Source organism: Macrotis lagotis, chromosome 2 (genome assembly GCF_037893015.1).
Source record: "Macrotis lagotis isolate mMagLag1 chromosome 2, bilby.v1.9.chrom.fasta, whole genome shotgun sequence".
Lineage (NCBI taxonomy): Eukaryota > Metazoa > Chordata > Mammalia > Peramelemorphia > Peramelidae > Macrotis > Macrotis lagotis.
Window position 1 is genome coordinate 250,368,321 of NC_133659.1, and position 15,284 is coordinate 250,383,604.

General features: G+C 40.5%; 2 protein-coding genes across 5 annotated transcripts in view; one reads left to right on the forward strand and one right to left on the reverse strand.

Annotated features, from left to right (window-relative positions):
- CCDC91 (coiled-coil domain containing 91) overlaps positions 1 to 15,284 on the forward strand; it is a 414,466-nt gene that overhangs the window by 19,482 nt on the left and 379,700 nt on the right. The window lies entirely within an intron of this gene.
- Positions 9,317 to 10,367, reverse strand: LOC141514696 (protein farnesyltransferase/geranylgeranyltransferase type-1 subunit alpha-like). The gene is given in 2 exon segments (XM_074225702.1): positions 9,317 to 9,691; positions 9,693 to 10,367. Coding segments are annotated over 2 exon segments (975 nt in total). The 5' UTR covers positions 10,329 to 10,367; the 3' UTR covers positions 9,317 to 9,352.

The window sequence follows — 15,284 nt, forward strand, 5'->3', positions numbered from 1 at the left end:
GTCCTAAAGTACAACAAGGGGGCAGGCTCTTGTTCATTTCCTTGTTTTGAAAGTTTTCAGGTAGTGTGCTTCTAGATAGATAATGGGTTTAAAAATCTAGACTGGGCTTGAAAAATGACTCACTGTGATTTTTTTTTTCCCTTGGATTTACTAAGTTGGACTCAGTTTTGTATTTTCTAGATCTTTTCAGCATACTTGTGAGTGTCAGCTTGGATGTACTGCTTCTTTCTTCTCTGCTATCCTGATTGAAGTTTCTATTTCTTACTTCCTTAAAAATAGTCCACTTGATTGGACCATTCTTGCTGTTGTCCTCCAAAATTTTCCTCCTCTTTTTGGCTTAACTCAATAAAAAAGCCATCTACAGTAGCTGCCTACATTTTTTCTTCTCACTTGTTTTTTACTTCATCATTCAGTTGAAACTACCATCTCCAAAATTAATTGCAAAATCTCATGGTCTTTTCTCAATCCTTATTCTTGTATTTTTACCAGCTTATGACTCTGTTGATAATTCTGTCCTCATGAATGTTCTCGTTTCTTTCCTATTTCTATTCCTACTGTTTTACTATTCTCCCTCTCCCTCTCCCTCTCTCTCTCCAAAAAGGAACCTAAAATATTGAATAATGTAATATCCATGGAGCAATCTGTAACTGTACAATAAAAAAGATGATTGCATGTGAAACTTAAATTCTACCATGTGTAGCTTGCTATTTCTTCCAAATATACAATAAGGATATTCTTTAAAATTTTTCCCCCTTCCTTCCCTCCTCCTTTCCCTGCCTCCCCCCCACTCCCCTCCATCATCTCTCTTGATGGCCTTCATCTACCTATCTAAACACTTTCTTGGTCCTCTTTTCTGGATATTGATCTAGGTCACCTCTTTTCAGTATAGGTGTTTCCTTAGAGTCAGTTCTGAACCTTTTCCTCTTCTATACACTATCTCATTTGATAATTTTATTTTCTTTCATGGGTTCACTTATCTCTAAGTCAAGAGCAGCTAGGTGGGGTAGCAGATAGAGCATGGTTTTGGAGTCAGGAGGAATAGAGTTTGAATCTGACCTCAGACAATTGACACTTACTAGCTGTATGATCTTGGGCAAGTCACTTAACCTGCTTGCTTCCCATCCAGAGCCTTCTCCAGTCATTCTGATTTATATCTGGCTACTGGATTCAGATGGTTCTAGAGGAGAAAATGAGGCTGGTGACTTAACAAAGCACCCCTTCACTCAAATCCAGTTTATGTGCTTGTCAGGGCATCACCTCCCTGATGTCATGGTTTTCTAGAGTAAAGGAGAGATATCATCATCCCAATAAGCTGCAGTGGTTCCTTAATACCTCAGGGATAAATATAAAATATGCAATTTGACATTTAAAATCATAATAACCTTACACTTTCCTTCCTTCTTACATTTGATTCCCCTCCACGTATTTTATGATTCAATGATGTTGGCCTTTGAACATGACACTGTGCCTTTTCACTAGCTCTCTTCTATGCTTGAAATATTCTCCCTCCTCACCTTTGACTTCCCTGACTCAAACCTCATCTTCTGTGATTTACTTTTTTCCTGGTCAGGGTATCTTACTTATTTAATTCTTTTTTTTTCTGTCTCCCTGTCTTTGTCTCCACCCCTTGCCCCCTCATGCTTTCCCTGTTAAGTTTCCTTCATATATATTGATATATATATCTTGTATGTACATAGTTATTTGCACATTGTTCCTTCTGTTAGAGCATATACTTTATGAGGGCAGGGATTGCCTTTCTTCATATCTCTTTGCTCTTCACATTGTGCCTCACATAATAAATACTTGTTGATTGATTGAATGTATTAATATATAAATATATAAGTGTATGCATACTTAATATATATGTATAAGTGTACATATATATTTATATTTGTTTTTTTTTTTAAAATGAAGCTTGTAGTAATAGTTGTGAAAAACTATAGCATTCTCTCTTTTGCAAAAATAGTTTTCATGGAAAAGAGTAGATGTTTGGATACTTTCAGCATCTAAAACTTCTTAATTGCCACAAATTCTTTCCATTGTGATTGTATAACTGTGTTGAGGTCTGGAAGCATCCAAATCATCTTAGTGTTCTCTTTCATTGGGCTCCCACTAGAATGTCTTTTTTCTGCCTCTGTCGTTGGAGAATGTGCCAGCAAAGTCTGGGTTTGTTCTCCATCTTGGAAATGCATAACCACTTTCCAAGCACAGTGAATCTCTTTCTACTTTGCAGTTTAGTAACTCTGACAGGCCTTGGTAGTTTATTAAAATAGTATCTCCTTAGAAAAGTCACAACACAAAATCTTGCCCAAGTTATTCCAACTCTAAAATCTTTGCCATCTTTTTGGGAACCTGTGTGTAATTGATAGTCTGTTGGCTTCATAAGAGGGAGGCAACTACGTCCTTATAACAGTAATTACCAATGAAAATGCTGCTGATTGGCCAATCCCAGAGAGGCCTAAGTAGGGAAAACTGAAGTTTTCATTTTTTGTAGTACCTCTTGTTGTTATTCACATTTAAAATAAAGTAGTGGAAAGAGGTGAAAAGATAATGCCATCTCAGTAAATTTCCAACTCAGAAACTAGAATTGTTTGATTATGTTTACTTTATGAGGCACTAAGGAAAGATAATGAAAAAAATCATAATTTTTGTAGAGTTTTTATTTTGCTCCTCCCATTACATCATTTTACAGTATTAGAGAGCAAGAGTTCAATATTATGTTTATACTTTTTTAAAATTGTGGGTGGATTTGAAGGGTGACATTTTTCTTATTAAATTGCATATGCTTTAAATTTTAAAGCAAGTTATTTTGATAAATATTACAAAATTAAAAAAAAATTTGTTCTCTTCTCTATATTTGTAGTATGAAAAAACTTCAGTCACATTCTATATTTAAGTTCCACCATCCAGGGCAGTCAGCAGACTGTTTCTGTGAATTGCATTTTGGTCTTTCAGTGGGGAAAAATAGATTCCCTAGGTTAGAAAAAAAAAGATTAGATGGTTTTAGGTATCAAATCTCTTGGAATCCTCTATTAAAATACAAGATAAATAGTATTTGGAAGGTAATCTATGATAGAAGCACTGGGAATTTGAGCTGAATTTTTGCAGATGACGTCATGGAGAGCAGCTGGTACAAGGGTATAGAATGTCCTGTGTGAAGAACAGCAAATAGGTCAGTAAACCTCGATCATAGCATACATGAAATAAAGTATTAGAAAACTATAAAAAAGTAGGAAGGACCAGATTATGGTGGACTTTGAGTGCTATATAGAGAATTTTTATCTGACCCAAGAGGTAATAGGGAGCCAGCCTCTATTTAACTAGATAGAAGTGGTAGGAAGTGAGATGACATTCCATTGGTCCCATTCCACTAGGGCAGACCTCTTATCACTTGCAGAGGACCCCTTCTACCTGTAGAGAATCAGTGTTTTCATTCTATTTCATTCAATTATCCTTGGCTGACCTCTTCCAGTTTATAGGAGATATTTTCTAACAACAAGTTATCAGAGAGTTACTATGTAATCTGGTCACCTGACCTCTTGCTTATTGGGGAATTCTTCCTTTCTAAAAGAACTCAGAAAGGCAGTTCCATCATTTGCTAGTCTTGACTGAGTGGCCTAACACTGAGAGAGCACGAATCTGAAGATGAACCTCTCCTGATTAAATAAAATCTCACCTAGCTATATCCTCCCTATCCTGTGATGCTGAATTCTAGGCTATCTTTATTAATCTATTCTACATTCTATATCACTTGTTCTCTTATTCTCGTAGTCCTCAAATCCTCTCCTTTCCAGTATAATACTTTGAAGCCACTTACCTCTTCCACTGTCTTCTCTAAATATGCATACTTTAGGGTAAATGGTATTCTTTCTTTATTTCATGTCAAGACAATTTTTAGCACTCATTTTTATTTTTTATTTTTTAAAAACATTTTAACATTCTATTTGTTTTCCAATTATATATAATAGTAATATGTACTCATCATTTTTTTGCAAGGCTCTGAATTCTACAGTTTCCCCCGCTTCCCTCCACCCCACACAGAAGGCTGTCTGACAGTCTCTACATTGTTTCCATGCCATACATTGATGGAAATTGAATGATATAAGAGTAAACATAAGAATAAATATAACCCCTCCACCCAAGAAGATGAGAAACCTCAAGATGAGAGAGAGAGAGAGAGAGAGAGAGAGAGAGAGAGAATGAATTGTACTTCATTCTGTGTTCAGATTTCAATGTCTCTGTCTTAGGGCAGTGAGTTGCTTTCTTTATCCTAAGTCCACCAGAGAAGTTGCTTCAATATTTTCCCCTCAGTTGCTATTACTAGCTGTACCTCCACTCTGTTTCTCCTCATTCTCATTTATTATGTATTGTCTCTCTCTCTCTCTCTCTCTCTCTCTCCTTTTATCCTGGCCCTGTCCAAAGGTGTGTTGCATATGAGTACCCTCTCCCTCAATCTTCCCTCTCTTGTATCACCTATTAGCCCCTTCCCTCCCCCCATTCCCCCTCATCCCGTCCCTTTCCTTCCATCCTTCTCCAGGGAAGATAGATTTCCTCACCCTATTAAGTGTGCATGTAACTTCCTTCCTGAGCCATTTCTGATGAGAGCAAAGGCTCACTCATTCCCCCTTGCCTTCCCTCCTCCCCTCCATTGAAAAACCTTTTTTTTGACTCTTATGTGAAATCTCTCAGCTTCTTCATCTCCTTTTCATCCTCCCAGTACTTTCCCCCATTGCCCATTGACTCCATCCCTTTACCACATTATACCATTATATTCCTCTCCTTCCTATATCCTGTCTATATATGTTCCTTCTATAAATGAGAAAGTTCATATGAGTTATCAATATCTTTTTCCCATGCAGGAATACAAACATTTCAACATCATTTAATTCCTCATAGTTAGTACCTCTCTTCTATTCCCTCTATGATTCACCAGAGTCCTCCTGTACTTGGAGATCCAACTTTCTGTTCAGCTCTGGTTGTCTCATTAGGAAAGTTTGAAAATCCCCTGTTTCATTGAAAGTCCATCTTTTCCCCTGAAAGAGGATGCTCAGTTTTGCTGTGTAGTTGATTTTTGGTTGTAAACCAAGATCTTTTGCCTTCTGGAATATTATATTCCAATCCCTATGAGCCCTTAATGTAGATGCTGCCAGATCCTGTGTAATCCTGACTATGAAGCCTCGGTAGTTGAATATTCTGTTTCTGGCAGTTTTTAGAATTTTCTCTTTTGATTTGGGAGTTTTGGAATTTGGCTATAATATTCCTGGAAGTTTTTCTTTTGGGATCTCTTTCGGGAGGTGAGCAGTGAATTCTTTCTATTTCTATTTTACCTTCAACTTCTAGGATCTCAGGGCAATTTTGCTGTATTATTTCTTGAAGAATGAAGTCTAGGTTCTACTCCTGGTTGTGGCTTTAAGATAGCCCAATAATTTTTAAATTATTTCTTCTGTATCTCTTTTTGCGGTCAGTTGTTTTTCCAATGAGATATTTCATATTTTCTTCTACTTTTTGGCTTTGTTGGAAGAGTTTTATTTCTTCCTGCTTTCTTGCAAAGTTGTCAGTTTCCTTTAGTTCCATTTTGCATCTGAAGGAGTTATTTTCTTCAGAGAGCTTTTTTATCTCCTTTTCCATCTGGCCAATTCTGCTTTTTAAGGCATTCTTCTCATTTGCCTTTTTTTTTTTTTTTTTTCCATTAGGCCTAAAGTGGTTTTTTAACATATTATTTTCTCCAGTATTTTATCTTTCACCAAACTTTTGATTTGGTTTTCATGATTTTTCTGCATTGCTCTCATTTCTCCTCCCAATTTTTCCTCCACCTCCTTTAATTGCTTTTTTTTAAATAAATAAACATGGAATTATTTATTATTCAACAATTCATTTGGGGATGTTATTTTAAGGAATTAGTTTACTTTTTTTAATTTTTTTCTGTTTTTTTAAATTTATTTTTTCTTTATTCTCATTTTGTACAACTGTTTTTTTTACATTAATAAAATATTCTTGTTTACAAGTAAACAAAATACCCCTCCTCCCCCATGAATATAGATAGACTTGCTTGGGCGAAAAAAGTAAAGGGGAGAGAAAAAAATTAAAATTAAAAAAAATAATAGTAATAATTGTAGGTATGGCCAGGTGGCACAATGGATGAAGTACCAGCCCTGGAGCCATGAGCACCTGAGCCCATATCCAGTCTCATAAACCCAACAATCACCCAGTCGTGTGACATGCAAGCCACCGATCCCCACTGCCCTGCAAAAACCAAAAACAAGGGAAAAAAAAGACCCAAAATAAAATAAAATAGTAATAATAGTAGGGGTGGCTGGGTAGGGGACAGAGCATTGGCCCTTGAGCCAGGAGCACTTGGGTCCCAATCCGGCCCCAGACACCCAAAGATCACCCTGCTATGTGGCCCCAGGCAAGCCATCCAGCCCCACTTGCCCTGCAGCCTCCTCCAAATAATAATAACAAAAAATGTGCTTGAGTCTTTGTTCCAACACCAACAACTCTGTCATGGGTGGATCTCATTCTTTATGATAAGTCCCTCACAAAAGTTACTTCCATATTTTTCCAACATTGCCATTGCTGATCGCAACTCCCCCCTTTCTTATTTCTCCACTACCATGTACTCTATTTTCTCTCTCTCCTTTCACTCCGACTCTGCTGGTCCTGGGGCCAAGAAGCCCTGAGCCCCCATACCACCCCTTAGGCGCAGAATCCACTTGGCCCCATGGTCCTGGGCAGGCCTTCCAATCCCAGCCCCTTTCAAGAAGTAAGAAAGAAAATGTGTTACATCTGATCACTCTCCCCCCATGGTCCATCCTCTCCTCCTTTATTCACATCCCCACCCCTTCCCCCTGCTCCCCACTCCTTCTTACTCCAGATGTCTCTACCCCATTGAGTATATATGCTATTTCCTCTCCTAGTCACCTATGATGAGATCAAAGGTTCCCTCATTTCCCCTTGCCTCCCCCTTCCATATCATTGCAATAGCTCATTGTAATAAAAAAAATCTTACGTGAAATATCTTGGACTATTCTCCCTCTCCTTTTTCTTTCTCCCATTCCATTTCCCTTTTTTTCTATTGACTCCATTTTTACACCATATTTTATCTTCGAATTCAGCTTTCTCCTGTGCTTCAACTATAAAAGCTCTCTCTACCTGCTCTATTAACTGAGAAGGTTCATATGAGTATTATCAGTGTCATTTTTCTATGCAAGAATACATGCAGTTCATCCTCATTAAGTCCCTCATATTTCCCCCCTCTCCTCCAATCTCCATGCTTCACCTGAGTCCTGTATCTGAAGATCAAACCTTCTGTTCAGCTCTGGCCATTCCAAAAGGAACATTTGAAATTCCCCTGGTTCATTGAAAGTCCATCTTTTTCCCTGGAAGAAGACATTAAGCCTTGCTGGGTAGTTCATTCTTGGCTGCATTCTAAGCTCTTTTGCCTTCCGGTATATTGTATTCCAAGCCCTACGAGCTTCCAATGTAGCTGCTGCTAAGTCCTGTGTGATCCTGACTGCAGCTCCACGATATCTGAACTGTGTCCTTCTGGCTGCTTGTAATATTTTCTCTTTGACTTGGGAGTTCTGGAACTTGGCTATAATATTCCTAGGAGTTGGTTTTTTGGGATCTGTTTCTCGGGGGGGATCGGTGGATTCTCTCCATTTCTATTTTGCCCTCTGCTTCTAGAATATCAGGACAATTTTCCTGTAGTAATTCTTTGAAAATGATGTCAAGGCTCTTCTCCTGATCATGACTTTTGGGTATTCCAATAATTTTTAAATTATCTTTCCTAAGTCTTTTCCATATCAGTTGTTTTTTCAATGAGATATTTCACATTTTCTTCTAATTTTTCATTTTTTTGATTTTGAAGTATTGATTCCTGATTTCTGGTAAATTCATTAATCTCCCTGAATTCTATTCTTCGTCTGAAGTATTTGTTCTCCTCAGAGAGTTTTCTTATCTCTTTTTCCATCTGGCCAATTTTGCTTTTTAAAGCATTCTTCTCAAAACTTTTTGAACTGTTTTATCCATTTTTCCTAAGCTGGGTTTTAGCATGCTATTTTCTTCAGCATTTTTTTGGATTTCCTTGACTAAGCTGCTGACTTCATTTTCATGTTTTTCCTGCATCTCTCTCATTTCTTTTCCCAGTTTTTCTTCAAACTCCCTCATTTGATTTTCAAAATCTTTTTTGAGCTCTGTTATAGCCTGAGCCCAATTTCTGTTTTTCTTGGAGTCTTTAGATGCAGGAGTTTATGTTTTCTCATCTTCAGACTGAGTATATTGATCCTTCTTGGGATCATAGATAATGTATTTCTCAATGGTGTTCCTCTTTTTTCTCTGCTTGCTTATTTTCCCAGCCTAAGCCTGTTTTGGGGGTGCTTCCTGAGCTTTTGGGACACTCCTACAAGGGTCTCAGTGTGTGAGGCTCTGTCCTCCCTCCTGGTCTGTGAATGACCATAAGCGCCCCCCTCTGCCATGGGGCTGAGGGCTGAGGTGGGGGGGGTGGCCCTGCTGTTCTTTGGGGGGGGGCCTAGACTGCGATCAGGATCTAATTGTGGTCAGAGCCCCAGAGTCCTGTTCCAGAGGCAGAGGACAGAACTCTGCAGTCTCTCTTCACTCCCCTCCCTCAGCTCAATGGGCTCATGCCCTGGAGGCTCCTGCTTACCAGCGCTGCCTGGTTCTTTTTCAGGGTCTGGGCTGCAGAAAGACCAAGCTGCTAGCTTTGTGCCCCGAGGGCTGGGCTCCACGTGCTTGCTCTGGCAGAGGTCCCCCGCTGTTCCCCCACTTTGTGCTCGGTGCTCCCTGGGGTGTGGCTCAGGAGACTCCCCCGCTGCTGTGAGCTGCGACTCCCAGCACCCTGGGGCTGCCTCTGGGAGGCTGAGGTTCTTTGGCTCTGGTGGACCACCCCTCTGGTAGGCAGCCTCTCCGATCCCAGGGAGCAGAGCCTTTCTGCTCTTTTCCAGGTTACCTTGAGTGGGAGAACTGCCTCACTGGGTCCCTTTGTGGGTTCTGTCTCTCAAAAGTTTAGTTAGAGTCCTTAGCTGATGAGTTTTATCTGAGAGCTCCTAAGACTCGATCCCTTCTTGTCGCCATATTGGCTCTGCCCCCGAATTAGTTTACTTTAAAAAGACAGCTAAAGTAATACTTCTGAAGTTAGTCTGAATAGCAGCAGTGCCCAAAGAGTACTTATGCTTAGTGTTTGTTAGGAGGCAATACCTGTGCAATGCACTTGTTGTCATGGACCCACACAGGTAGAAGGAAATGATCCCTCTGGTTTTAAGATATGTCACACTTCCTTGTTCCAAGTTACTTTTAAAAATAAAACTATTCCATTAGTGTCTTCTGAATGCTTTTATTGCTGCTTATCTGTTGGCAAACTTCCTTCTGTGCTGTGTTTGTTTTGAAGTGATCTTCCAATATATCTCCAATATTCCTTTCTTATATTATCTTCTTCTTTAGCTAGAATTTCACATATCTCTAAGGCTTTGTTAAGTGTATCTTCCTTGTTGTCACAGTGGTTTTCTAGCATATCTTCATAAATATCCACAAGGAAAGAAATCAGGTAGGGAGAACTGTGACTTGGCTGTAAATCTAATAATTGCTGTAATAGATTGGGACACTTGGAAAGGCCACGATCTTGCAATATCCCTTTTAAATAGTTCCATGCACTTTCATTATGTGGTGCTGTTTTTTATCATTTCTAGAGTATACTGGACTTCTCTCTCCAGGATAGCAGGATCATTGTAGCCTGAAGTATTAGAAATTATGAAGTGTCTTTGGTTCCACACAGAGTTATTTCTCACATCCTCTTTGAGAAGTTGGTCTACATATTGCAGCTCATTATCCCAAAGCTTGAACTCCTGAATGACCCACTGTCGACGCTGCCAGGCATGGTAGTTCTTTGCATCCTGGTTAAGAATATCAGCAATAAAATCAAGCTCCTGGGATGGATCCTTCAACCATTCCACTAACACTCGCCTGTGGTGCCAGACTTGGTAGTTTTTGGGCTGTTCCTCAGTTATTGCAGTAATATAGTTCATTTCCTCACTTAGATCCTTTTGTAGAGACTTTAAGAGAACTCTCCGAAAATGCCACACAGTATAATTAGCTGCATTTAGCTCAATAGCATCTCCAGTTAATTTAAAAGCTTGTTCACTTCTTTCATCACGTTGCAGAACAGCCTGGAAATAATCATAAACATCTCTAAATTTTTCACTATAAATTATCTGGACCACTGGATTTGGCCCATCATTCTGGGGCACCGGCTCTACGTCAGCCCATTCTGGTCTGTCCCTGTACAGGACATACATGGGCGAGTCGAGGCGCATCAGCCCATAGTCCTCCGGGAAGGAGTCGCTTTCCACTTCCTCCGCCGCCTTGGCCTTGGCCTTGGCCTTGGGCTTGGGCCTGGGCCACTCCGGCTCCCCGGCCGCAGGGCCCTCCGCGACCATGTTGGCCTCCGCGACCATGTCGGCCTCTGCGACAATGTTGGCCTCCGCAGCCACCTGGTCTTTAATTGCTTTTCAAAGTCTTTTTTGAGCTCATCCATAGTCTAAGCCTATTTTCTATTTCTCTTGGATGTTTTAGACATAGAAGCTTCGATTTTGTCATCATCTGAGTATGTGTTTTGATCTTCTATGGGAGTAAAGTAATTCTGTATGGTCAGATTCTTCTTTTTCTGTTGTTTATTTCCTCAGCCCAAGACTAATTTACCACACTTCCAAGGCTTTGGTTTTTTTTTTGGGGGGGGCACCCCACTGGGACCTTTATTCTTCCAAGGTCTTATGCTTTCTTGTCTATGCTTTGATATATGGATGGCCACAGCACTACCCTCTGCCTTGGGGCTATAAGGAGAGATCCAGCTTGGTTATTTAGTATGGAAGCCCAAACTGCAATATGTGTGAGTGTAGGCAAACAGCAGAGTCCCACCCTAGGGAGAGCAGAGAAATCTCTTCAGATTTCCCTTACTGTTTCTGGGGGTGCAGGATGCTTTCTCCCAATTCTCGCTGCAGATTCTGTGGCTGTGCTCCTCACTCCACATCCACCAAAGTGTGGCAGAGTTCTCTCACTGCCCCTTCAAGCTGTTGCAGGCGATGGCTGGGCTGGGCTGGGCTGGGCTGCACTGTGGCTTTTTTTCCAACCTCTGGTCCTGGTGAAACACACCTTTCCTGGAACTTCTAAGTTATCTTGAACTGGGAAAATGTATCACTCAGTGTTTCTGTGGCTTCTGCCCCTCTAAATTTTGGTAGATCCATCCTTTGTTTTTTTGGTGTGTGTGTGGGGGGTTGGAGCTCTTGAGAAATGCTCTAGCACTCATTTTTAGAAGATTTTGAATTCCGGGGGGCAGGGCCAAGATGGCAACAAGAGCAGATCCTGTCTCAGGCGCTTTCTCATAAATCTTCGAAACTAAGGACTTTAACTAAATTTTCAAAAGACAGAACCCACAGAGGACCCAGTGAGTTAGTTCTCCTACTCAAGGTAACCTGGATAAGAGCCGAAAGGCTCTGCTCCCCGGGGTTGGAGGGGGCGGCCCACCAGAGGGGTGACCCATCAGAGCGAAAGAACTTCAGCCACCCAGAGGCACGCCCCGGGGAGCACTGGGCACAAATTGGGGGTACAGCAGGGGACCTTTGCCCCAGCAAGCAGGCGAAGTCCAGCCCTCAGGGCACACAAAGAGCATCATGGCCACTGCATTCCAGATTTAGGAAACATAAGCAGGTAGAGCAAGTAAGCAGGAGCCCCCAGGGCATGAGCCTATTGAGCTGAGGGAGGGGAGTGAAGAGAGAGAGACTGCAGAGCTCTGACCTTGGAACGGGACTGTGGGGCTCTGAGCACATTCAGATCCTGATCGCAGTCTAGGCCCCCCCCCCCCAGTAGAACAGCAGAGGACCCCTAGCAGAGGGGGGTGCATATGTTCATTCACAGACCAGGAGGGAGGACAGAGCCTCACACACTGAGACCCTTGTGGGAGTGTCCCAAAAGCTCAGGAAGCACCCCCAAAACAGGCTTAGGCTGGGAAAATAAGCAAGCAGAGAAAAAAGAGGAACACCATTGAGAAATACATTATCTATGATCCCAAGAAGGATCAATATACTCAGTCTGAAGATGAGAAAACACAAACTCCTGCATCTAAAGACTCCAAGAAAAACAGAAATTGGGCTCAGGCTATGACAGAGCTCAAAAAAGACTTTGAAAATCAAATGAGGGAGTTTGAAGAAAAACTGGGAAAAGAAATGAGAGAGATGCAGGAAAAACATGAAAATGAAGTCAGCAGCTTAGTCAAGGAAATCCAAAAAAATGCTTAAGTAAACAGCATGCTAAAAACCAGCTTAGGTCAAATGGAGAAAACAGTTCAAAAAGTTATTGAGGAGAAGAATGCTTTAAAAAGCAAAATTGGCCAGATGGAAAAAGAGATAAGAAAACTCTGATAAAAACAAATCCCTCAGACAAAGAATAGAACTCAGGGAGATTGATGAATTTACCAGAAATCAGGATTCATTACTTCAAAACCAAAAAAAATGAAAAATTAGAAGAAAATGTGAAACATCTCTTTGAAAAAAAAACTGATATGGAAAACGATTTAGGAAAGATAATTTAAAAATTATTGGAATACCTGAAAGTCATGATCAGGAAATGAGCCTTGACATTTTCAAAGTATTACTACAGGAAAATTGCCCTGATATCCTAGAAGCAGTGGGCAAAATAGAACTGGAGAGAATCCACCGATCCCCCCGAGAAAGAGATCCCAAAAAACCAACCCCTAGGAATATTATAGCCAAGTTCCAGAACTCCCAAGTCAAAGAGAAAATATTACAAGCACCCAGAAGGACACAATTCAAATATCGTGGAGCTGCAGTCAGGGTCACACAGGACTTAACAGCAACTACATTAAAAGCTTGTAGGACTTGGAATATAATACACCGGAAGGCAAAAGACCTTGGAATGCAACTGAGAATCAACTACCCAGCAAGGCTGAATGTCCTCTTCCAGGGAAAAAGATGGACTTTCAATGAACCAGGGGAATTTCAAATATTCCTGTTGGAATGGCCAGAGCTGAACAGAAGGTTTGATCTTCAAATGCAGGACTCGGTTGAAGCATAGAGATTAGAGAAGGGGAAAATATGAGGGACTTAATGATGATGAACTGCATGTATTCCTTCATAGAAAAATGACACTGATAATACTCATATGAACCTTGTCAGTTAATAGAGCAGGTAGAAGGAGCTTTTCTATTTGAAGTACAGGATAAAGCTGAATTTGAATATAAAATTTGGTGTAAAAATGGAGTCAATAGAAAAAAGAGAAATGTAATGGGAGAAAGAAAAGGGAGGGGGAATAGGCCAAGATATAATAAGATTTTTCTTCTTTACAATGAGCTTTTGCAATGATATGGAAGGGGGGAAGACAAGGGGGAATGAAGGAATCTTTGCTCTCACCAGAGGTGGCTAGGAGAGGAAACAGCATATATATTCAAAGGGGTATAGGCATCTGGAGTAAGAAGGAGGGGGGCCAGGGGGAAGGGGGGGATGTGAGTGATGGAGGAGAGGATGGACCATGGGGGGAGAGTGGTCAGATATAACACATTTTCTTTTTTACTTCTTGCAAGGGGCTGGGATTGGATGGCCTGTTCAGGACCATAGGGTCAGGTGGAAGCTGGGCCTAAGGGGTGGTAGGGGGGACTCAGGGCCTCTTGGCCCTAGGACCAGTGGTCTGTCTGCTGCACCACTGAGCTACCCCACAGCAGAATTAGAGTGAAAGGAGAGAGAAAATATGGTACGTGGTAGTGGAGAAATAAGAAAGGAGGGAGTTGCAATCAGCAATGGCAGCAGTGGAAAAATATGGAAGTAACTTTTGCGATGGACTTACCACAAAGAAGGCGATCCACCCATGACAAAGTTGTTGGTGTTGGAACAAAGACTGAAGCACATTTTTTTATTATTATTATTTTTTTTGGGGGGGTGCAGGGCAAATGGGGCTGGGTGGCCTGCCTGGAGCTGCATAGAAGGGTTATCGTTGGGTGTCTGAGGCCGGATTTGGACCTGGGTACTCCTGGCTCAAGGGCCAATGCTCTGTCTGACACCCAGCCACCCCTACTATTATTACTATTTTATTTTATTTTTGGTCTTTCTTTTTCTTTTTTCTTTTTGGTTTTTGCAGGGCAGTGGGGTTGGGGTGGCTTGCATGTCACACGGCTGGGTGATTGTTGGGTGTATGGGGCCAGATATGGGCTCAGGTGCTCCTGCCTCCCGGGCTGATGCTCTGTCCATTGCGCCACCTGGCCATACCTACAATTATTACTATTATTTTTTTAATTTTAATTTTTTTCTCTCCCCTTTATCGTTCAAGCGAGTCTATATTTTTTTGGGGGAGGGGGTATTTTGTTTACTATTAAACAAGAATATTTTATTAATGTATAAAAACATTATTTGTACAGAATGCGAATAAATATTAAATATTAAAAAAAGATTTTGAATTCCAAATTTTTTTCCTTCCCCTCTTCCTAAAATGATAGGTAATTTGATAGAGATTGTTCATGTGCTTTTATATAAAACATATTTCCATATAAGTTACAGTTATTAAAGACAAAACATCAAAACAAAATTTAAAAAGCCTTGTAAGTAAAAAAAGTATATTTGGATATTCATTCAGAGACCATCAGTTCTTTATCTGGATGTAGATGACATTTTCCTTCCTGGATTCTATGTACTTATCTTGTATCACTATTTTGCTGAGAAGAGCTGATTCTTTTGTAGTTGATCAACACACATTCGTGCTGATAATGTGTCTGATGTTTTCTTTGTTCTACTGAATTCACTTTGCATTAGTTCATACAAGTTTTTCCAGGTTTGTTTTGAAAGTTATCAGTTCTTCATTTCTTCTTGCTCAATAGTATTCCATTACATTCATACATTACAGCTTGTTCAGCTGTTTCCCCAGTTGATAGGCCTCCTTTCAGTTCCCAGTATTATAATACCACAGAACTGCTATAAACATTTTCATTCATGTAGGTCATGTTCTTTCTCTCTTACTTTATTCTCTTTGGTGTGCAGATCTAGTAGTGGAATGACTGGATGAAAAGGGTATGCATGATTTGGCTGCCCTTTGGTCATAGTACCAAATTGCTTTCCAGAATGGTTGGATTAGTTAGTCCCAACTATACCAACAATGCTTTAGCGTCCCAATTTTCCTACATCCTCTTCAACATGTATCACTTTCCTTTTTTGTCATATTAACCTATCTGCTGGTATGAGGTGATACCTTAGAATTATTTTAATTTGTATTTC